This window comes from Brassica napus, chromosome C8, assembly GCF_020379485.1.
Source record: "Brassica napus cultivar Da-Ae chromosome C8, Da-Ae, whole genome shotgun sequence".
In the NCBI taxonomy this organism is placed as follows: domain Eukaryota; kingdom Viridiplantae; phylum Streptophyta; class Magnoliopsida; order Brassicales; family Brassicaceae; genus Brassica; species Brassica napus.
The window spans coordinates 44,109,152-44,131,851 of NC_063451.1; the positions used below are offsets into that span (position 1 = coordinate 44,109,152).

A 22,700-nucleotide genomic window follows, 5' to 3' on the forward strand; every position below is an offset into this window, starting at 1 on the left:
GTTAGCTTAATCTTAAGTGATGTCTCTTTCTTTCAGGTTATTAGTAACAGAACTCAGGAAAAGATGTATCATCATACCTTGGGAACTGGGATAAGTTCTGCTAGTGATGTGTTGAACCAAAACGATTCTGATTACACATTTACGAATTTTATTTCAAGAACTAGCCCTAATGGAAGCTCAGGCAACGTTAGTTGAAAATTTGGATGGCTTACCTCCACCACATTTGGACAAAAATATGTTAACTTTCACCCAATTGATTTTACATTTCAATAAATAGTTTTGTCCCCTTACCACAAGTTCTCGTCTTTCTCCTTATTTTTATTTTCTTTATACTAACACATGCACCAAGCTGGATTAAACCGCTAGACTATTCAAAAACTTAATAATTACAGGCAAACTAATCCACATTTTTAGTTTAAGTAAAAAATTTCTTTCTTCAGTGTTAAAAAATAGAATTTTTTTCTTGCCAAACGGTTCAAATGTATTGTGATTGACCAAACCGGATTGAACCAACAACACAGTGTTGTATGTTGATTGAACATACAAAAATGACAAAGTGAGTGAGATACTTGATAGAATCAGAAGTAAAAAGAAGATTCCAGGGTTCGAGCAGCACAAATTACTCTACGGCGGTAAACATCTACAAACCGATAAATTTCCCTGCAATTGATTCATAAAAAAAAACACCTTGATTTTTCTGCTTGTTGATCATATTCATTTGAAGTTCTTTGTTCATTTTCTATTCACCATTATCTGAAATCGATTGTTGTTCATTCAAAAACAAAATTATAAAATGCAAAAACAAAATTGACAACCATGTGGATGAAATAGGACTCTATAAACCGAGTAAGATTTTGATGTATATTCTATCACCAATATTATGACATGATTTGTGCACCTCATAACTTGAAATGTTATATTCTGACATGAAATATTGTATGATATTATTTTTAATGCACAACATTTGTATTATTTTGTGATATGAAAAAATTACATGTCTATGGATTGTCATTTCATGTTCTCTTACTCAACCGCTAACTCTTATATATATTCTATGTAAACTAAGAACTTACATAACATCAATTCCAAAAAATCTAATATTATGCTTGTTTTTAGCTCAACAAGTTGTGAGATTTTTGTGAGCAATGAAAATTGGTTCTGATTCATTATACGATGAGGTCCTACCAACTACTTGTGTAATTTCTAATGTTAATATATATTATCTCTCTAGTTCTTTCATTGTAGTTTGTATTTTCATGTTTGATTGTGTTATCTATATTATTAAATTCATTTGTTTCATGTTATCTTATGTCTTCACATCATGTTACATCCAACACAACCAAATACCACCAAATAATGTTTGACCATCTTCAAAATTTTTATTATTTATCCTAAGAAATTCTAGGCGGTGGCTTAGAAAAGTGGTCGTCACTACTAATAGGTTTTTGTCCAAGACTGACATAGATTTGAAGTCATTAGTTGAGGTAACATCCGTTCTTATATTTTCATTTCAGGACGTTCTGAATATTTATGTATTAGCTCTCACATTTTTAGTTATTTAGTGCAATTATCTATGGTTCTTTCAGATTTACGAACTGGGTTTAATGACTAAGACCATCCCATTTGTTTTGGAGGTCAGTGTTACATATCATTTTTATATTTTCATTTCATGACCTTCTGAATATTTATGTATTACCTCTCGCATTTTTAGTTATTGTGCGCAATTATCTATGGTTCTTTCAAACTTACGAACTGGGTTTAATGACTAAGACCATTCCATTTGTTTCGGAGGTCAGTGTTACATATCATTTCTAAGTTTGTTGATAAAATGCATGACTTATAAAGGCTTTTCAATCCTATGTCAAAATAGTATAGATAGATGTCAATCTAATCCTAAGTGATCATGAAACAAAGATAATACAAGAGAATGCTTAATCTAAGAGCAATCAAGGTAGTGAGTTGATGATGAGATCTAACAAGTTAGAAGAACAAGCAATGCAAATAACTAAAACTTTCAATCAATTAAGATCCAAGTTAAAGTGGCAAGATAACAATAAACAAGCTTCCTTAAGTCTAGAACACAAATAAAGATCAATTATTTCCTAAGATAGAGATCCATATGTAATCATGTATCAAACATGGTGTTTTGACAACTCAGATATCACTTTTGGGTTCTGCTGCAAGCAACATGATAAGAGTACCCTCATACCCAGCGATAGTTGTCCTTTTAACTATGGTAACCCAGTGAACAGAAACTGACAAATGTATAAAGACCTGGAGCAGCTCTCCTTATCTCGCTCCTGTTCTTCCAGTATATGACAAGACAATGGCGTTGAGGTCGGGTAATGGATTTGTTGTGACAAGGTGTTGGGCCATAGGTAAACTTGGAAGTTGGACCTTAATAAACTGTATGCAGTATAGTAGGCCTAGGCGGTTGGGTCCGTCGGTTTCGGTTTGGTTGATTCGAATTTTCGGTGTTATGCTCACAAGTCTCGTTCGGGTTTTACTAATTATTGGATCACGTTTGGTTCGATTCCTTCTAGCTTCGGTTCGGGGATTGTAACCAATGTTTGAATTCGTCCAAAAATATATTTTTTACACTTCAAAAATTGACAAAAAAATATTCAAAATATAGAAATTGTTCACAAATCTAATTAAAAAATAGTTAAATTATCTAAATTAACTAAAAAATATTTAAAATAATAAATAAAACAAACTATAAAAATATTTTGAATACACTAAAATATCTAAATCACCTTAACATATATAAAAACATTAACATATTTAATTAATTTCAAATATCTTCGGATAGTAGTTTGGATTTCGGTTCGGTTCAGAGGTTATAACCAAACCCCAAAGTAGCAAATAAGTCATGTTTGGATATTTTGTATAGCAGTTCGGATCCTGTGTAGGCTTTTTTGGTTCGGGTTTAGGTAGATACTTTGGATTGGTAAAAACACCAAGGCCTGTTGTATAGTTTAGGGGAATGTGCATCGTCAGATAAATAAATTCCTTCCTTCCGCCGCTGGATTTCTTCACCGACCAACCATAACCATAACCATAACCATCCATGGCGAATTGGAGTTACGAGTATGATTTTTTTGTTCTTGACATTTTGCCTTTAATTTTGTCATTCAGTGAATTGAATTCCAGTGATTTGATACGTTGTTGTTTTTTTCCTATGGAAGTGTGACTAGGTTAATGGATCGAGATGTTGGTACGATACCTAATTATTCTGGAGAAGAATCCTCTGGGAGGGTAAATTTTGGATTCCAATTTTCTTAATTTTGATAAAAAAAAAGGATTTTGTTGGATTTATATTTACCCCTCTATGTTGTTGTTGTTGTTGGAGGAGTCTGAGAGATTTGGAAAAGAAATCTATATTATGGATTTTAAGAGAAGTGGCGAGGGTGTTCTTGCTGTAGCTTCTACCACTTATTCCTTGAATGAATTGGTCGAGTTCTTGGAATCCCCGACGGTGAAGATTCCTGTTGGAGCTCTGGACTTAGGAACGATCACCCCTGTGGAGATCTGGAAGGCCTTTGAAATGAGTGACCGGAAACGCTACTTCTCCACTATCTTGGCCTTTGATGTGGACGTTACTCCTGAGGCAATTCAACTTGCGGAACAGTTGCAAGTCAAAGTCATCTGTGGTGGTATGCTTGAAAGGCTGCATTACCAGTTCAAAGAACATATCGAAGAGCTGGGAGAGGACCCTAAAATGGAGGATGAAGCAATCTTCCCAGGCATCCTCAGCATCTTACCCAACGCTGTGTTCAGCAAGGAAGACCCTATTGTCCTCGGTGTCTTAGTTGTTGAGGGTTTCATTAAGGTCAACTATTCATATTTGCAAGCTTCTTTTACACTTGTTAATTCAAATCATTTATTTGGTTTTCAGGTAGGAGTTCCCATATCCTATGTCCGGACTGCTGGTTGTCTGGATTTAGGACGTATTGCATGGATTGAGAAACACCGCCAACCCGTCGATGTTGCTAGTCTAGGCGATACCGTCATTATCAAGGTAGATAATTATTTTTTATTTATCATTCAAAACAATCAATAAATAAAATTTGGTTTTTTTTTTTTTTTTTTGCTAAACACACAGATTGTTGCATCAAACCCGGAAGAAAAGAGACAAGCACTAAGCTTTGGAAGCCATTATGACACTAGTGATGATATCCTTGTCACTCGTATTTCTAGGGGATCTCTCTTTGCCCTCCGAGATCATCACAAGGTCCACCTTTAACCCCAAAATCTACCTTATTCAAATTATATATTATCCTTTTCTCAACCATTCTTTTCTGTTAATTAACTCAAGTTTGATTTTTTTTTTCTTCTGCAGGATAAACTATCCTTCAGCGACATGAAAGTGCTTTCTGATCTCAAACGCGTTCTCAATATCAAGTAATATATGTATGTCTAATGTTGGTCTTTCGTTTGTCAACAACATCCAACTTTCCATTTAAAATCTGAACAAGCTGGCCGCTCTTAGTTATGATCTTTTTATATAGGGCAAATCTCCAAAATAGCACATTTCTAAGTTTATATCACAAAAAATAGCACTCAAAAACTAAAATGACCAAAATAGCACATTTCTAAGTTTATCCTTTGAAAATTTTAATTTTTTTATTTTTCAAAATTTGAAATCTTATCCCCAAAACCTCATTTCTCAACTCTAAATCCTAAACCCTAAATCCTAAACCCTAAACTCTAAACCCTAAACCCTAAACTCTAAATCCTAAACCCTAAACTCTAAATCCTAAACCCCACCCTTTAACTTTAAACCCTAAGTTTGTGATTTTTGATAAAACATTAAGTGTTATTTTTGTGACTTTTGACCTTAAGTGCTAGTTTGGGAACATAAACTTGATTTAATGCTATTTTTATCTTTTTCTCTTTTATATAGTTTATGTATTTTATGAAATCCTCCTATTTTACGTGTCTCGCATCTCTTATATGCTGAAAATAAATGGTTGAATATAACAGGAGAGACCACGCTATCCCATTGCTATCTTATCGCTCAGTCTTTCATCACTGGCTATACTATATTTGCCTAGCCTAGTGCTAATACTTTTACTTTTGATTAGCAATCCAAGTAAATGACTATTTGAGAAGTGATGGAACAGATATATTTCCAAATGACAAGATAATAAAAAGTTGAGGAAGTTTTACCATTATTTCTTGTCGATTACGTTTTGCCTCCTTGACCGCACCAGCTGTTTAAAAATCGCTTGTTTCTTTTGCATCAATCAAATAAGATTTATAAATGTTTTTATATATTGTAAATTGTTTATTAAATATTAAGAATACAAAAGTATATTCTCATAATTGTTAATTTTTTTGTTATGCTTCAATAATTTCAGCTTATCAAATATTCAAATTATAGTAAATAATTTTGTAAATGAACAAAACCAATAAGTTTGAATGTTTAAAAAATAAAAAAAGGTTTGTTATTAGGCAATTGAGAATTTTGATCATATTTGTATTAAAAGCTTCCGTGTAGTTTTGAAAATCGTAAACATTCTTCAAAACATGAGGCATAAAACATTCTTCTTGGTATCTGTCTTAGATGAACGAAAGAAGCTGTTTTTGTTTAATTATTGGAGATGAATGTTTTTGAAACTTGAAGAGGAGATCAAAAGCAGAGATAAACATTCCAAGGCTTGAGAGGAGAGGAGATAAACAACACGAGAAAAAATGACAGAGAGATTTGATCAAATGATGAGGACATTTTTTTGTTGTTTGTTAATTCTATTATTTTCTCCATTTAACGGTTGATCTCGACCTGGTAGACAGCTACCCTTGAGGTGCGACTGACAAGCACATCTGCTTCGTCAAAATCTATTCCCAGCATCATCCCTTGTAGTGTTTTGGGGTCAGCAGCAACAATCTGCATGACAAAAGGCAAAAGTAAATCAGTAAGCACCAAACTAATCAACCAAAGGGGATAAACTTAAAACCTTACCTTGATAATCACCTTCTCGCCTTCCCTGGCAAGCTGGACGGGTCGCTGGTCCTTCTGAATCCATGCAACCCGTCCTATATTGACAAAAGCTCTGTGTGGAATGCATAAGGGAGTTCCTACCTGAAACCAAAATCAAAAGGAAGGAGAGTTTAAATCAAAACAACAATTTGTGAAGATAAAAGCATACCTTAACAAAACCCTCGACAACATAAACTCCCACGACAATTGGGTCTTCCTTGTTGAGCACACACTTGGGTAAGATGGAGAGGAGACATGGGGAGACTGCTGCTGCTACATCACTCTCTGAATCCTTCTTATCCTCTCCCAGCTCCTGGTTACACTCCTGAAACTGTTGGCACAGGTGTTCAATGGTGTCGCCACAGATGATTTTGACTCCCAGAGTTTGAGCTAGATGAGACGCCTTTGGAGTCACCTGAACTTGAAACGCCAAGACGGTATGTTTCCTCCTCTGAGGCAGTTGAGTGACCTTCCTGATATCCGCAGGGGTGACTGGTCCAACGCCAAGACCAGTAACAGGAATATTCACCTCCGGTGATGTCAAATGTAGGACCAACTCGAACAAGTAACCAAAAGAAGAGGCTATAGCATAAACCCCCTCCTCCTTCCCCTCCTTCTTCTTCTTCAGACATCCCATCACATCATTCATTGCAGTGTAGAAACCGTACTCCTTCAAAACGACAGAAAAGACAGTTAGCTTTTGAGTTGGGTTTTCAATTTTTATTCGGATCCCATAACTATATCATACTGGGGGATCTGAGAACGAAACCAAATTTTATTTACCCGACTTCTAATATCTTCCTCCAAAACTACTCCTTTTCCCCTCAGATACGAAGCTGTTGCTCCTCGGATCCGATACGCAGACTCACTTTGATCCATTGATTTTTCTTCTTTTTCTTTTGCTAAGCTACGATAAGAAAACAATCAGCACCAAGATCGTCGTGTGGGGGAGACCTAAATCATCATCACAACCCTCCTCCTTTTCTTTTTGGCCCAACCAAATTAATTGGCGGCCTATTTTAAATATTATATTATTTTGTGCTGAAATTAAATAAATCCTCAAAAGTTCTCTATTTTATTAATAAATTGTTCATTATATCTTTATTTATCAAATTAATTATTGACAGGTAATGTTTTTAAACCCGATCCGGATCAAACCATCACACAACCACAAAGAACAGCCGAAACAAAAAGCTCAAAATTTTATTTTCAAACTAATCGAATTTATGAGAAGAAAATTTCAAAAAAGTGAAAATGGGTTGAACAAAACATGGATACATTACTAGGATACAAAGCTGGCAGATATAGTATCTCCAGAGAAGGAGAAATCAAGCCCGCTAATCGGGAACCAAAGCCACACAAAGAACAATAAAACATTGAAGAACGGTAGAAAACCCACCATTGAGCACTTTCAGTCTTACACACGGATACAACGATCCAACCAAAGCCACACAAAGACTTTGTAAAATTCATCTTCTCTTGAAATATTTACTATATCTTGATATGTGCTTTGCAAATGCGGATTATTTTATGATGAAAAATTTCACTAATACCTTAAAAAATATTTTGTTAATTTGTAAGAATTTTGATATTTTTTAATTTAAATAAGTGCTTTTAAATTCGATTCGAATATGCGGTCAAACCGGTTAATCCGGTGATCCGAATTAGATAATTCGATTTAGGTTTTTAAAAATATCCATATTTAAAAATTCACTACAACCTGAGACTAACCAATTGAACCGATGGATGACCGTTATGTAATCCAATTTGATTTAAATTGTTATAGTTTCATAATTTGTCACTTTTTAATTCAAAATTTAAAATTTATTGTTTGCAATTTTATGAAATTACGATGTTTCAACAAAGTTCTGTGAACGCAATGAAAGATCTACTTGATTTCTATTTTGTGTTTGTGGGAGATAAATTTGAAGCTTTATTGGAGGCTATTTTTAGTGGGGTGGAGAAAGGCTTTGCAAAGGTTCTTGAGGGGAAGAAAATCTACTTAACTGTTGTCATGGAACCAATGTCCCAGTGTTTCCTTCTTCAAGCTATTGAGAATTATTTCGTTAAATGAGCCTTTGTAGCATTCAAGGAAGAACTGCCTATGGTGTTCGAGTATATTTTTTTTTTTAAATCCAGCATGACACAGAAGCCGGCACTTCAATTCGACAATCAGTGAAGAATCTGCTAAATCGAATTCAGTGTGCTGCTGTTCAAGATAGTCCCATATATAGTTTGACAATCGCCACGGAAATTGTTTGCAGATCCACGAATGCATTCAAACCGCTTAGTTTGCTCTCTGTTTGGAATTTCTGACGACTCCCAACTATTATGTTATTGAACTAGATCCCATATGAACGGCCAAATCATAAAAACATTAAAATTTCTTTCATAAATTATGTCTATTATTCCAAATTTTTTTAGTTACATAAAAAGGAATCCAATTAAGATATTTTTCTATTTATTAATAACACAAGATAAAAATATATATAATTAACTGATTTTGTCAAAACATTTTCTAAAGAATTAAAGTTTCACAAATAAAGATTATTTTTTTTTGAACTAAAATTTCACAAATAAAGATGATTTTAATGAAACTGCATCGAGCATAATAAACATATAAAACTCAAAAGCATAGTGTATTATAAATGTGGATATTCATTCACTCAGTTTTGATGTCAAATACTAGTAGAAAATATTTTCCAGCACCTAATATCCTATCAAAATTATTGCATTTAAGGTATAAACTTCTTAATTTTATCTATATAGCAGTAATTTTGAAGCTTTTTTTTTGTTAATGTTACCAATATCAAATAAATGAAAAAAACTTTAATCAATTTTTTATTCGTTGTTATTTTTTTATAGGAGTTATTAGGTACATAAGAGACCGTTACAACGTATAAATATACAAATATAAATAAAATTATAGCAATATTCAGAGGTTGATTGTTTCCAATTTTTGAAATAGTTTTTGGTTTTTGTTTTTCCAAAAACCAGTTTTCATCCAATCAAACTTTTTAAGAAATGGTTTTCCTAAAATGTAAGGAAACTAGTTTTTTAAATAACTGTCTATTTGTATACAAAAACCAAAATCCAACTTTTTCTAGTTTTTCACCTAAAACGTGTTTTACTTTTGCTCTTATTACAAATAAAAAAATCAATAATGCAACAAAAACAACCGTAGGACATTTAAAATAAATGTACATATAGATAACATCTATAATCCAACCATGAGCACATATACTTAATGCATTATTTTGCTACTTGTTTTTAGAACATACATCTAACAATAAACTGATGTAAATATAAAAAAATTCAAATAAAATTTGAAAATTATCAATAATATAAATTTATTTATTTATGTATTTAAAGTTATTCATTACAAAAGTTAGTCATTACAAAAGATTATAATGTTATTTATTTATGTATTTAAAGTTAGTCATTACAAAAATTTATTTATTTATGTATTTATTTATGTATTTACAAAAGAAAATAAAATCTAATTTCTCTATATAAAATAAAAAAAACTATTAACAATATATATATATATATATATATATTGTTAATATTTTTTTTTTTATATAGAGAAATTAGATTTTTTTCTTTTACTATTTGATACCTATAAGTTATATTTTGTATTCTTTGGTTTTACTTAATATTAACTAGGACTAGAACTAGTATTTTTTCTTTTACAATTTCATACTTATAAAATATATTTCTATTCTTTATATTACTTAGTATTAAATAAGATTAGGAATATTTCCCATTTTCTATAAACTTTACTAAGTATAGATTTTCAAAATTTTCTATATGAGATTCACGATAGTTTTATTTTATATTTACATTTTTTTTATTTAAAATAATTTTATGTGTGTTTTGTATAATAGTATATTTTACTTTAGCAGAATAAATATTTTACTATTAATAATATTTTTCATTTTATTAATTTTAAAATCAGAAACCAAAAACTAAAAACCAAAATCTAAAACAACCATTTTAAAAAAACTGAAATCTACTGCAAAATCAAAAATCAAAAACTAAAAACTAAAATCTAAAAACCAAAAACTAAAATCCAAAAACTAGAAACTAAAATCTAAAAACAAAGGAAACAATCATCACTTCAGTAAGTTCTCAGTTATTACATACATACATTAGAGACAGTTATAAAGTTTCCTAAATTGATAAAGAAACATAATTCACACTATCACCGCATATTAACAATCTTCGAGTACTAAAGGCCATCTCTTACACGTCAACCTCATCAACTGTAAATCTTCTAAAGCGAATTGCCAGAAACCACCTTCGAGTTTCTAAAGTGAGTATAACATTATGAGCTTTCAATCTTGGAAACTCAAAATTTTTTCTTCTTAATTTTCTCAATAGATTGGTTGCTCATTATGTTATAACATTATACTATTTTCCTTCTATAATTTTTTGGCTGACCAAAACCTAACAGCATAAAGTGAAATGATTTACTGGAAACTGATTCCGAAAGCCGGAGCCCAGTAGTCGGTGCCATTGTAGCTGCCAACTTGGAGTGTGCATGAAATTGGGACAAGACACAGTCCTCTGCTTTTCAAATCTTTCTTAGTTTCCTCGTTAAGGTTTGGTTTGTTCGTAGATGATGATGAAACTCCGTTTGATCTTTTCATGCAGTACTCACTCACAAGCTGATCACCAAATTAGAAAACTTCTTCAATATATAATAATTTTTGTTAGTACACCTTTTATGACAAATGTATTTTTAATGAATGAGTAGAAAAATAAAATCATTCAAATGGCTTTTTCTTTCTCCACAGTCGAGTGACTTTTATGGTTTTTAACAAAAGGCTATAAAATACTAAAAGGAAAGCTTGTATAATGTCATCTTTTTATTTTAGTGATCATACTTCATCTTAGTCCTTTCACTATTAAAGACCAATAGTAAAGAGAAGGATTATTTTATTTAAAAAACTAAAGCTGCGATCCTTACTTTTTTAAAAGATTTGGGTTCGTTGATCCAATAAGAAAAAAAAAACTTTATATATGTGCGTACCTGACCAGGGTCCTGAGGGAATAAACCATTCATATCTCCTCGTGCCTAAATATTTAATTAGAATTTCATTATAATAAACCAAGCCTAAAAACTTACGTAAATGAGAAAATGATGTGTAACTAGAAGCACGTCACACACTGTATGTGTTTAATTACATGTGATTATAAAAGGTGTATATGAGTTTACTGCGTACATGTTGGTGCATCATATTATTTCTCGAAGGAGTGCCAAAGTATGGTACACTTAAAACCTGAAATAAATAAATAAAACAAAATGTGAGAAAAAAGTTTCAGCAATTATTACTCAAGAGCACAACAATTTTATATGGATCTTAACTAGAGTCAAATACAAAACTAATTTCAAAATATATTCGGTAATAAAGTTCTTTAGGACATCTCCAACCTCACTCTATTTTCCCTTTAAAATAGAGTTCAGAGTAAAAATGCTCCAATGGTACTCTATTTTATATTCTATAATAGTGTAAACTTATTTTTTGCTCTATATATAGAGTAATTTTTTATTTTTTTGTTCTCCACTCTATTTTTCACTATAAAATAGAGTACCATTAGAGCAACATCTAACTCTATTATAGAATTACTCTATTTTAGAGGAAAAAATAAAGTAAACCATTGAAAATGGTCTTAACAAACAAGGATTAGCTAACTATAATAGATGATCAACTTCCATGTTTTAAGTCTATTGTTCAGTTTTCCATCTACATGTTATTTTAAGGAAAAAAGCTCCATATTTAATAGTTCACACTTCTTCACAGCCAAATGATTTTTTGTTTAGTTCCGAGGGATGATTCAAGGGAAACAAATATTTTTTTTCTTAAAATAAATGAAATAAGAAGCATATAGTATTTTGGAAAGGACAAAGCACCTCAACTTGACTGTGGAGGAATCTAATGTATCCAATAGCCTCTGATAAGACAGATGCTGTGTCAGTCTGAAAAAATGGAATCAACCAACCAATAGATGACAAATATTCCATGACTAAATTAGTTTGGAAATTAGAGTAGACTATCTTAATTAAGTTATTAGTACATGAATTAGTCAGTAATTATTATACCTTGCCGTATGGTGATACTAGCTGATGAAGAGCTGCGATTCTGCCTCCAAGTTTCTCCTTTCTCACCTTTGATAAGTGATATAAAACAAGATAATAATTATTATATGTTTATTAATAAACCAATTTAAGCTAGCTAACCACAAATGAATTGGTTTCTACTTCTGAATAAGAGGTAAACATAAATAAATAATAAGTTGGATAAATTTTCAAGTATGTTAGAAAAGGAAATCTGAACTAGAACTGAATCAAACTGAAAAACAGATATAGTTTCTATTTTTCATTTAAAATACGAACAAAAGGGATTGGGTAACTACCGTTGAATCTTAGGAAAGAAAGAGAAAAGAATAATGAGATCAAGAAGAAGAAGACAAATGAGAAAGACAAAAATGTTACAATCACACACACATGCATCTTATTCTGATCCCATTCTCTTTTGTTTGTTTGTTTCTTTTCATTTGTTTTTGTGCTTTTATTTTGTTAATTATAAATTTCAGCAAGAGATAAAAACAGAGAACAAAAGATTTAGTTAGTTACCTTGAGAATAGATTGTGATGAAGGACGAAGCGAAGGTACTTGAAGCTTTGGTTTCTTATTTGCAAAACAAGACCCACTAATCTCTGAGCTATTACACTTCATGAACACACATTTAACAAAACTTTTAGAACTGTTAATTGATAAATTATATAGAAACGATCGTGGCTATATAAAAATTAATTTAAATTATATTGACCCACCTCAGAAAAATTAAGACCATTGATATTGCTATTGTTGCTGTCTTCATTGAAGTTGTGAATTGTTGTTGTGGTAACACAAGACTTATTTAGAGGCGACTTCGGTGACGATATTATCATATAGCCATTATTATTGCTAATCTCTTGTTTAATAGAAGCTTCATGGCTCAAAATTTGTTCTTCCCAATTCTCGAGCTTCTTCTCTTGGTAACTATGCTGTTGATTTTGATGATGATAATGGTTCATCATCTCCATTCTTTCTTCGTCTCCCATCATCAATCCACCCCTTCATTTCAAAGACATAATCCATATATATTAGATCTTGTGTATGCAAGATATATATGTACATATATATATATGAATTAACGAAGAAGAAACTTTATAAGATTGGTTCAGGTTATAAAAAAAATCCAAGAACATGAAACCATTTTGCTTAGAAATTATCCTATATTTGGAACATATATTTATGTAAAAGTAAGAGTTACAAGAGGAGTTTGCTGTGGCTCCAAGGCTGGTCAAGAGGCAGATCGTCATTATTGTGAAGCCAAGAACATAAGTTAGGGTTTCTAAAAGGAGGCAGAGAAGATGAAGAAGAAGTAGGAGAAGGGAAGTAGCTGGGCAAGAGACTCGGAAGAAGATGATAACTGGCGGTACACGGTGGCAGCTGCGGCGGCGGTGGTGGCATCAAACCGCCGCTTACTTTGTTCCACCAATTCTGGTTTCTAGCTGCCGTGAGATTTCTTACCGGCGACCGCTCTAATACTCTTCTATTTGTCATCTCTCTTTTCTACAAAAAAGCCTCTGAGGTTGTTGCTTCTCTATATGCTTTAGTTTAGATGTGATTTATGGAGAAAGAAAAGACGAAGAGAGATGACCAAATGCAACACTCGATCGATGTGAATGATGATTTTTATGATGTAATGAAAACTTTTTTTTTTTGTCTTTCTCTCTTTCTTTCTTTTTCCTTTAGCTTTTTTATCTTTTTAATAGTATCAGGAATTCGGGATGTTCAAATTCGATGTAGTGATTAACTAATCAAAAATTTTGTTAGATAGCTCTTTATAGTTTATTTTCACAAAAATAAACTTCTAAAGAAAAAAATGATAAAAAAAAGTTTTATTGAAGGATAAATAAATATTTATATCTTTAGGGTTAGCTAATCTAAGACTTAGAATTTAGAGTTAAGAGGTTGGATTTTGGAGATGTGTTCAAATTTTCAAAAATTAAAAATTAAAATTAAAACTTTCAAAATTAAAAAAAAACTATTTGATCATTTTATTTTTATGGCTATTTTTATGACAAAAACTTTTTTAAAAAAAGTTATTTGAGAGAATTGCCCTTAACTAATCCCGGATGAAAGAGATTTTTTTTACTAAGAGTCTCGCGTACTTTGAAACAAAAATAGAAAGAGTTTTTGACAAAGAGTTTCAAGTAAATTACATAAGATTTAAACCAAATATTTTTTTTGGGCAATTTTGTCGAATAGTTTTTTTTAAGTTTTTGTCATAAAAATAGACCTCAAAAAATAAAATGACCAAAATAGCCTTTTTTTTATTTTGAAAATTTAAATTAAAATTTTTTTTAAAAAAAAATTTGAACTTATCCCCAAAACCCAATCCCTAAACTCTAAACCATAAGTCTTAGATTAGTTAACCCTAAGGGTATAAATGCATATTTACCCTTCAATAAAATTTCTTTTTGTCATTTTCCTCCCTGAAAGTCTATTTTGTGAAAATAAACTAAAAAATACTATCTAATGGAATTTCTCTACTTTTTTTTTTCTTCAAATCAAGTGTTCTTTTGATATTTTACGTTCATTAAAATGGTATTTTATATACCTTTACGATATAAAACTGAATTTTGGAACTATATCATACTTCATATTATTATAAATTTTAAAACCAGCAAAAGACATATTTTCGAATAAAATGCAAGAAAAATAACATATATATTTTTTTTAAAAATATATCAATCTTATACTGTCCTTAATGGAAACGGAATAAGTTGTTCGTTCATAAAATACTTTTTTTGCTTGCAGCTACATTTCGAAAATTATATTTGTAACCGATATTTAATTTTCCAGTTAGAACTTGAAGATGGGTGTTTTTTTTGGTTCGATTTTGTATGGAGTGGCCTATTTGGCTATTTAGATCGATTACTCCAGAATCATTCATCCATCTGCATTACTGGCATAAATACCATAAATAACCAATGGTATATTTAGGACCCTGGCCGCAAGCATACGCAAAGCTTTGCCGAACTACGCCGGAGAAAAGCTGCACCACGGCGGAGGAGAATCCAAGAAGGTTATTATTCTTTTATATTATAAAAATCCATTAAAATTCATTTTACTATACTTCATCTTTTTCCATGCTTTAGCTTTATCTTAAAGTAAGGAAGAAAAGGTATTTGGGTTTTCTCGTCGAATTATGTTTCTTTTGACAAAAAAGGAAATCAAAATCAATAATAAAAAAATGAAACAAAAAAGGGGTTATCCGTATACCTTGTTGTCTTGTTGAAGATAAATTAGGGTTATTTGTATACTTTTCTATACGATGTATAAGATACTCGAGTGTATGTTTATAATATTTTCTTTTTGAACATTTACATATGTGTGTGTGTGCATACAACTGTCTTGCATCAACATTGTCTTTTGATTAACAACCTATACATATTTGGTCAGAAAAAACATACTGTACATAATTCTTACATCGATCAAATGTGAACTTAGAAGTTAGAACAGTATTTGTTTCAGTTTCTATCAAATCCTATCTCTTTCTTATTAAAAAAACATCATGTCTTCTGTCCATACTATTGTTGAGCTATATATGTTTTAATTTAATCATATATATTCCAACTAATGATATAAATGCCAAATTTCCAGCAAAAAAAAAAAAACTAATGATATAAATACATAATTGTTCTCTTTGTTGGTGACGTAAATGAATCAACATGTGTTGCGTAGGGTTCTATACGTACCCCCTAAAAATGAATTGATTGAACAAAGCTACTTAAAAATGAGTCAAAAGTTTATCCGAGTCTTCATTAGTTCATTACATCGGACCATATTGCTCATAAGCTTTTTAAAACATACTCATCCGTCTGTTCTCGAAAGTAAGATTTTCTAAAGTGTTCATGTTTATTAAGAATTCAATAAATATTTATAATTTAATTTTTCTTTTACTTTATTATACACTTTTCAATAACTTTTCACCAATGAAATTTAATCAATTCAAATATTTTCATTTAATCTTTCTTAAATGATTACAAAGAACTTGATGGAAAACATAATACTAAGGTTTGCTAATCCAACGAACTTGAAGGAAAAAAATCTATAAAGGTATTATTATTTCTTCTTCTTATGTTTTTTTCCAAAGATTACAGTTTCTTGTATTTTGTTTATGGCTTAAGGATCTTTAATTCATTCTCTTCTGGTCTTCTAACCATTACAAATTATACTAGAAACACATGGTTATCAAACTTTTCGTATATCTCCGGAGAAAGGTTTCAGGTGGTTTGATTATGTAATATACCATTGGATCTTCTTGCTTTTGGGACCTCGATGAGTCAACCTCAGGAAGTTGGATATGGAAGAGTATCTGCAAACTTCGATATATAGCTCGGCCTTTTATCTACTGTGATATTGGTTCTGGTATTACTTACAGATTCTGTAAGGATAACTGGACCTCTCTTGGACCTTTATTGGATATCACTGGTCCAACTGGTCCCAGGGTCTCTGGTATTCCAGAAAATGCAATTGTACAAGACGCTTTGGTAAATGGAAACTGGTGCATCTCAAGACTCCGCACCAGGCACCCTACCATCGTATTCCTCAAGGACAGTCTCCCTCCTGCGGATACAATAACCCAAGATCGAGGAGATGATGTTTATCTCTGGGCAATTGGCGACAAGCCACCATCATCAACCTTCTCAACACACAAACATGCGTTTCTCGCATGGGTCACTACGCTAAACAGACTTCATTCAAGGGACCGTCTCATCACTTGGGGTATGGAAGTGCCTTCGACATGCCTTCTTTGCATTGCTGCTGATGAAACTCGACAGCACCTCTACTTTGACTGCCCTTATAGTCATCAGGATTTGTGATTTTTATTTTCTGTTTAAATTAAATATATGTATATAACCAATAGTTAATTTTTATAATATCTTATATCAATTTTATAATTCAAAATCTATATAAATGTAATCTAATCTAATTAAAAATACAGTGGAATTTGTTTTGAAATCGTTTTAAAATTACAGTTTATAATCTTTTTGCTTAAATTTGAAAATAAAGTTTATATTGAATCGGGTCACCGGTTTTCACAAAGACTGGTTTTTATCGATTTTTCCGGTTTAACTCAAATTATGTTATTATCATAACTTAGAACCAGAGAGAGAGAGAAAGAGAGAAACAAGTCACGGTTTGACCAATTTGATCGGCATGTTTCGTCTGGTTTTTAAGACATTGTCTTTAAGTAACCAAATGATACACTAGTTAAGTTAAGCTTCATATAGCAGGTCAGCCAATTAGTTTTGCTAAGCTAAACCATGCATATGTTTCTTTTTATTTTAGTTAGAGACCATGCATGTGCGACCAGAAAGCTTTTTATTGAATAATTTAATCTACGTGATTGATACCAATTAGATATTTACATTTGTATCTGTGTCAAGCAATTAAAATCATTTGTCACAATCGACGAATAAGCATCACACTTTAGCCATGGTATATATCAGACTTGTCCTATATACATTATTCCCAACTGCTTCATATGTACTATTATTCATTACTCGCTCTGTTACATTATAAGTGTCGTTTTAGATTTCGGCACACGGATTAAGGAAACAATTAATTTCGTACATTTCCTATAAAAAAAACACTATTAACTATACACCTAACCATATTTCAATCAATAGAAAAAATAAATTTTGCATAAATTTTGCATTGAAAATCGAAAACGACACTTATTTTGTAACGAAAAAAATTCTCTAAAACGACACTTAATATGAAACGGAAGGAGTATTATTTTTAGAACAAATGTATTGCATGATCGATTACTTATTTGTGTTCCTTATAATAGTTCCATTAATGGAGAAGTTTTCTCTTAGAGTGTTTGAGAATAAAAAATAGAAAAATATAAAAAGTAGAAGAGAACTTAGAACTTGAGATTTAAGTTTTCAATAAGGAACGGATGAAATATTCTTTAAAACATTTCTATCCAGATATCAATTTATAAATAATTTTATTTTAAAATAATAATTATTGCATAACTTTTTTAAATAATATATTTTATAGTTAAAACATTGTTTTGAATATCTAAGCGATGTATGTATATGCTTTTAGGCAGATATTTTCTAGAGGGCTTAATTGCAAAAAAAAGTGAAAATATTTGGATGTTTTATTTGTTCAAAAAAATAAAAAATTTTGGATGTTTTTTGGCGCTCTATTTATAAAATGTTATATTATACTCTTATAAATGACATTAACATCACATAAAATAACGTGATATTTGCTGAAATGACACGTAAAATAACTTTCATCGATCTAGATTTTTTTCATTGCATCATATTTAAAAATTAGTGCTAGAAAAGTATGCTATCTAGTGACTAGTGCCCAAACGTTACTTATTAATGTAGTAATATTTGCGTTTTTTTGTTGTATCTTTTGGAAAATTCTTAATCATGCATTTGTGTTTTGGATCATTACACGTGATAGGTTAGTTACAAAAGATCCACTCATTCAATGGGATATTCCGCTCCCTCCTCAGTCCTCACAATTGTTTTTGCGGCTAGGGTTCAAAACCAAGAGAATATTTGTTACACTAAAAAGTTTTCTGTCCCCTCCCGTGGAATTTGATAGCCTTCTTGTTGATCATCAAGCTCTTATTGGCTATTAAAAAACTCAACATACTATTACTATCCATAACAATTTCACAAGCATAGATCGAGCTCTTATCACTCAAACAGACAAAACCATTTTTTGTAACTGCAGAGAGAACATCATTCTTAGCATTTGGTTCTCCCATTTTCAGCCCCATCAAGCTCTACTATCTCCTACTTAAAGAACCTTGATTACTCTCAATTTGTTCAGGTTGCTCTATTACTAATTGGTTCATTTGATCTCAATCTCTCATATTGGACAAGTATACACTATTACATATATACAAAATAATCGCTTACTAAATGATGCCAACAAAAAGATGAGCAGGGCAAGTTAAAAAGAATAATAAATAAATAATCACCTTCTTGATAATATAAACATTGACCAAAATGTTCTTAGAAGAAAATTACATCAATTTTTCAAAAAAAAAAGAGAAGAAAATTACATCAATTCAAAGAACACAAAACACTGGCATATTTAGACCATCTTTATCCCGGGTTATTTGGGGGTTTCTTAACCCGGAGATCCCACAAAAACCATAAAAACCGATCACAAAAGTAATGAAATAAGGACCGATCTTGGTTTGGTTTTTGCATTGTTTGCGGGCCCCACCGACACGTGGTGGCCCGCGATTGGTTCGTTTTTAATTTTTTTTTTTTAAACCAAAAAAAAAAAATTAAAACTAAGAAACCGTGCGTTTTCTTAGTTTTAGCGTTAAAGATGCTCTTATATCTTAGTTTTATAGACACTGTTCGTTTTGATATAAACCTCAATTCAAAGAACACAAAACTACTCGATTTTGATGCTACATATCAGATCAATTCGTTTTATTTTTAAAACAGTTCAAATTTAATGTTGTTCAAAACGTATGATCTAACAAAAGATGAACGCGAGCATATTTTTTTGTTAAACGCTTTACATACTTTTTACACCGAATATTAGTTTGAGAAAAAAATGAATTAATTTTTACATAACTCGAAAACTTCTCAGCATAACGTGAATAAAATCCTAATGTAACTGACACTCGATACAGCTAAAATTTTACGCTCGCAGATAAAAAAATAAACTATGAACAACATAATTAACACTTTAATAAAATAACATAGAGAAAGGAATTTTAGGTCTGATTGGCTGTCGAGGTAAGTAGCAGGATCAAAGGGATTTTATTCGATAAAAATGATTTTAAATAAAATCCTTAACAAATCAATAATTTGAGTAATATTAAATCATAGACGAGAAAAGATAGAGAAGAACTAGACAGATCGAGTGTGATATAATAATGTACGTAGCAGGGGAAATGCATGTGCACACAATCTACATTAGATATTATCTTAACAAATACCCTCTCCACTATGCTCTGTCTTTTTTGGTGTTATGCTCTCTTAATTACTCATCAAATCACTTCTAATCTCAACATGATCCGCTGTTTTGATACACTTCCCTGTCTCTAAGTTATTTCAATCATTCGGATCATAAATTATTTAAACTTATGCATATATGTACGTATATAAGCATGTACATCAACTTTTAAACATACGTACATATTCTTCTAAGTTGTAAACTAACCATTCGGATAAGATGGTCCGCATTTTCATATGCATACTTTTGTAACCCTAAACAATAACAAATTTGATAGTCATAATCTTTCATTTTAACTGGGATTCTTCTGCCGGACCTATCAACACATAATGAAAATTCGATGTACATGAGGAAATTAAATCTTTTATGTCATACATTAATTTAACTTTAATCAAATATGAGGTTATTAGGGGTGGACAATTCAGTTTAAATTTGGGTTCGGTTTGGGTCCGGTTCGATTTGTTTGAGTCTATGAAAACTTTAACCAAAATAAATCAAAATTAGTTTGGTTTGGTTTGGTTTGTGTTCGATTTGGTTCGATTTAATTTGTTTGTTCAGTCAAACCAAGTTGGTTTTTAATTATGTTCTAGTTCAATTACAAAAAAAAAGAATTCATAAAACAGAAAACAAATCATCATTTGACACTATATTATTGTTTTCTTTATATTTAAATGTAAAGCTAAACATCACAATCAAAATCTAAAAGATAATCCAATAATTTTATATTATTATCTTCAAATCTAAGATAAAACATATGTAGTTTTTCGATTTTGATTATAGTGTTTAAAATATATATTTTTATTTTATTATTAGTTGGGTTTCTTTTATTATTTTAGAAGTAAAATATAATAATATTGTTAAATATCTTAAATCTTAATATTTTAAATATATTTAGTTAATCTAATTGAAAAAAAAAACTTCGTTTTTTATTCGGTTTGGTTTAAAACTAAATCAAACCTAACCATTTGGGTTGATGAAACTTTTAACTAAAAAGTTGAGACATATACTTTAATTTGGTTTGCGTCAGTTTGGGTTCAATTGGGTTGGTTCTGTCTGGTTTGGTTTAGGTTTTTATTCTCACCATTAGAAGTTATCGAATTAATATATTTCAAGGTCATGGACATATTTTACCAAAAAGAAGAGGTCATGCACATAAAAAAATGCTCATCGTCAGCATATGAACTAATACGTGTCCTGCAATTAGCGGTCTATTCAAAAGTGACACCTCGTAGCTACATTTCTATATATGCTTCCCGCAGAGCTAATTAAGGTTAAGACATGTTCGAGGGATCACATGATTCACGACCTGGTGTATTAGTTTAAAAATTATTTCGATAAAAAGTTGTATCCAGAAAAGGTGTATCAGTATTAGTTTTCTTTTGATCGTTACTGAACGTAGTGTTGATAAGTCAATTAATCGACCTGGGCTAGAGGTTAACATTCATTCATTTCCAATTACTTAATTTAGTGGACAATTCATTAACAAACCTTGGAAAAAAACCATGCAACTCTAAATACTAGCGTTAGAAAAGGATGGATATATATGATGACTATTATTGAATGTATACTGGGAGTAATATTTTAAATTTTCTAGAAATGATTGTAATAGTTTTGTTTTGTTGGTTAAAATAAAACTGAGTATATATTGCGATAATTTGTTTTAGTAAGCTCTGAACAAAAAATCCAACATGGATTGGGTGATATGTACTAACTACTAACCAATAAATCTTGTTTTGGTGACACAAAAATCAATTTGTAAATATATTTCCGGAAGCTACAAAAAGATGTATAGAATCTACATATATAAATTCAGATCAAATAAATTCTTCTTGTATTATGTAAGTAAAAGTATTTAATTATATATTAAATCTTTTACGTTATATAGTTTTTCTTTTGTAATTTCCGTTTTGTTACGAAAAAGAAAAGAAACATTAGTTTACGTTACTTAATGGTTTTCAGAAAGATTTTTTAAACAGGAGATATTTTTAGAAGCTAAAAAGAAGAAGAAGATTTATCGAAAGTAAGAATCATTTTTGTTGCTCGTACGAGAAAAAGAAAGATTCGTTTTCCGTTACCTAATAAGTTTTTAAAAACTTAAAGATTTTAATATTGGTCGCTATAAGATCTAAGGGTGTTTAATTCATATTACTGAATAAATAATTTAGGAAAAGTAGCATACAAAAATGTAGTTCATATAAAATTTACGAAACTTAAAAAAGAAAATAGCTTTTATTTTCCAATAAAAAAATTTATAGAATAAAATATTAAATATATCAATAAAATTTTCTGATGAAAATATAGATTTTATAAAATCTTTTATGATGTAATAAAAATGATTCCTTATATTTCCACAATAATTATACTTAACTTAACTTACAAAATATTTTTTATCCAAAAACCTATAAATCTGACACTGTTGTTTTTTCTTTTGCTATTTGAAATAAACGGGTATTTAAGCGAAATTTTTGTTTTTTGTTTTTATTTCTTAGTAGTACTTTGCTAATTTTCGAATATATACAATTAACAGAAGGAAAAAGGGTAAAAAAAACTTAAATAGTGTTAATATAGACAATACGTACGAAAAGCTGATTACATCCTCAATTGTAATATGAAATAATATTGGGGAAATTGTTTTTTTGG

General features: G+C 30.6%; 4 protein-coding genes across 8 annotated transcripts; 2 read left to right on the forward strand and 2 right to left on the reverse strand.

The window, feature by feature from the left end:
* The first annotated feature begins 2,959 nt into the window (after window positions 1-2,959).
* On the forward strand, window positions 2,960-4,495 carry LOC106365307 (eukaryotic translation initiation factor 5B-like). Of its 2 annotated transcripts, none has more exons than XM_022715059.2 (6): window positions 2,960-3,090; window positions 3,189-3,258; window positions 3,353-3,832; window positions 3,899-4,021; window positions 4,106-4,234; window positions 4,343-4,495. In XM_022715059.2, the coding sequence occupies exons 1-6, from the start codon at window positions 3,071-3,073 to the stop codon at window positions 4,406-4,408; spliced, it is 888 nt and encodes a 295-aa protein (XP_022570780.1). In that variant the 5' UTR covers window positions 2,960-3,070; the 3' UTR covers window positions 4,409-4,495. The 2 variants fall into 2 exon arrangements, with proteins under 2 accessions (XP_022570780.1, XP_022570781.1); XM_022715060.2 differs by having other exon boundaries at window positions 3,356-3,832.
* Window positions 4,496-5,570: 1,075 nt separating this feature from the next.
* On the reverse strand, window positions 5,571-6,991 carry LOC106365306 (eukaryotic translation initiation factor 5B). 2 transcript variants are annotated; one of them, XM_048765115.1, is made up of 5 exons: window positions 6,767-6,991; window positions 6,399-6,653; window positions 6,153-6,314; window positions 5,966-6,085; window positions 5,571-5,890 (listed from the first exon to the last, which is right to left on the reverse strand). In XM_048765115.1, the coding sequence occupies exons 1-5, from the start codon at window positions 6,860-6,862 to the stop codon at window positions 5,768-5,770; spliced, it is 756 nt and encodes a 251-aa protein (XP_048621072.1). In that variant the 5' UTR covers window positions 6,863-6,991; the 3' UTR covers window positions 5,571-5,767. The 2 variants fall into 2 exon arrangements, with proteins under 2 accessions (XP_048621072.1, XP_013660209.1); XM_013804755.3 differs by having other exon boundaries at window positions 6,153-6,653; window positions 6,767-6,988.
* A 3,084-nt stretch (window positions 6,992-10,075) lies between these two features.
* LOC106368934 (transcription factor bHLH133) lies at window positions 10,076-13,823 on the reverse strand. 3 transcript variants are annotated; one of them, XM_013809013.3, is made up of 8 exons: window positions 13,306-13,816; window positions 12,824-13,106; window positions 12,624-12,719; window positions 12,090-12,155; window positions 11,901-11,966; window positions 11,212-11,268; window positions 11,019-11,063; window positions 10,076-10,653 (listed from the first exon to the last, which is right to left on the reverse strand). In XM_013809013.3, the coding sequence occupies exons 1-8, from the start codon at window positions 13,596-13,598 to the stop codon at window positions 10,456-10,458; spliced, it is 1,104 nt and encodes a 367-aa protein (XP_013664467.1). In that variant the 5' UTR covers window positions 13,599-13,816; the 3' UTR covers window positions 10,076-10,455. The 3 variants fall into 3 exon arrangements, with proteins under 3 accessions (XP_013664467.1, XP_022563288.1, XP_048621073.1); XM_022707567.2 differs by having other exon boundaries at window positions 10,327-10,653; window positions 11,174-11,268; window positions 13,306-13,823; XM_048765116.1 differs by having other exon boundaries at window positions 10,512-10,676; window positions 13,306-13,822.
* A 2,584-nt stretch (window positions 13,824-16,407) lies between these two features.
* Window positions 16,408-16,927, forward strand: LOC106363768. The gene is made up of 2 exons (XM_022708823.1): window positions 16,408-16,415; window positions 16,486-16,927. Exons 1-2 carry the CDS (start codon window positions 16,408-16,410, stop codon window positions 16,925-16,927), a joined length of 450 nt encoding a protein of 149 aa, XP_022564544.1.
* The last annotated feature ends 5,773 nt before the right edge of the window (window positions 16,928-22,700 follow it).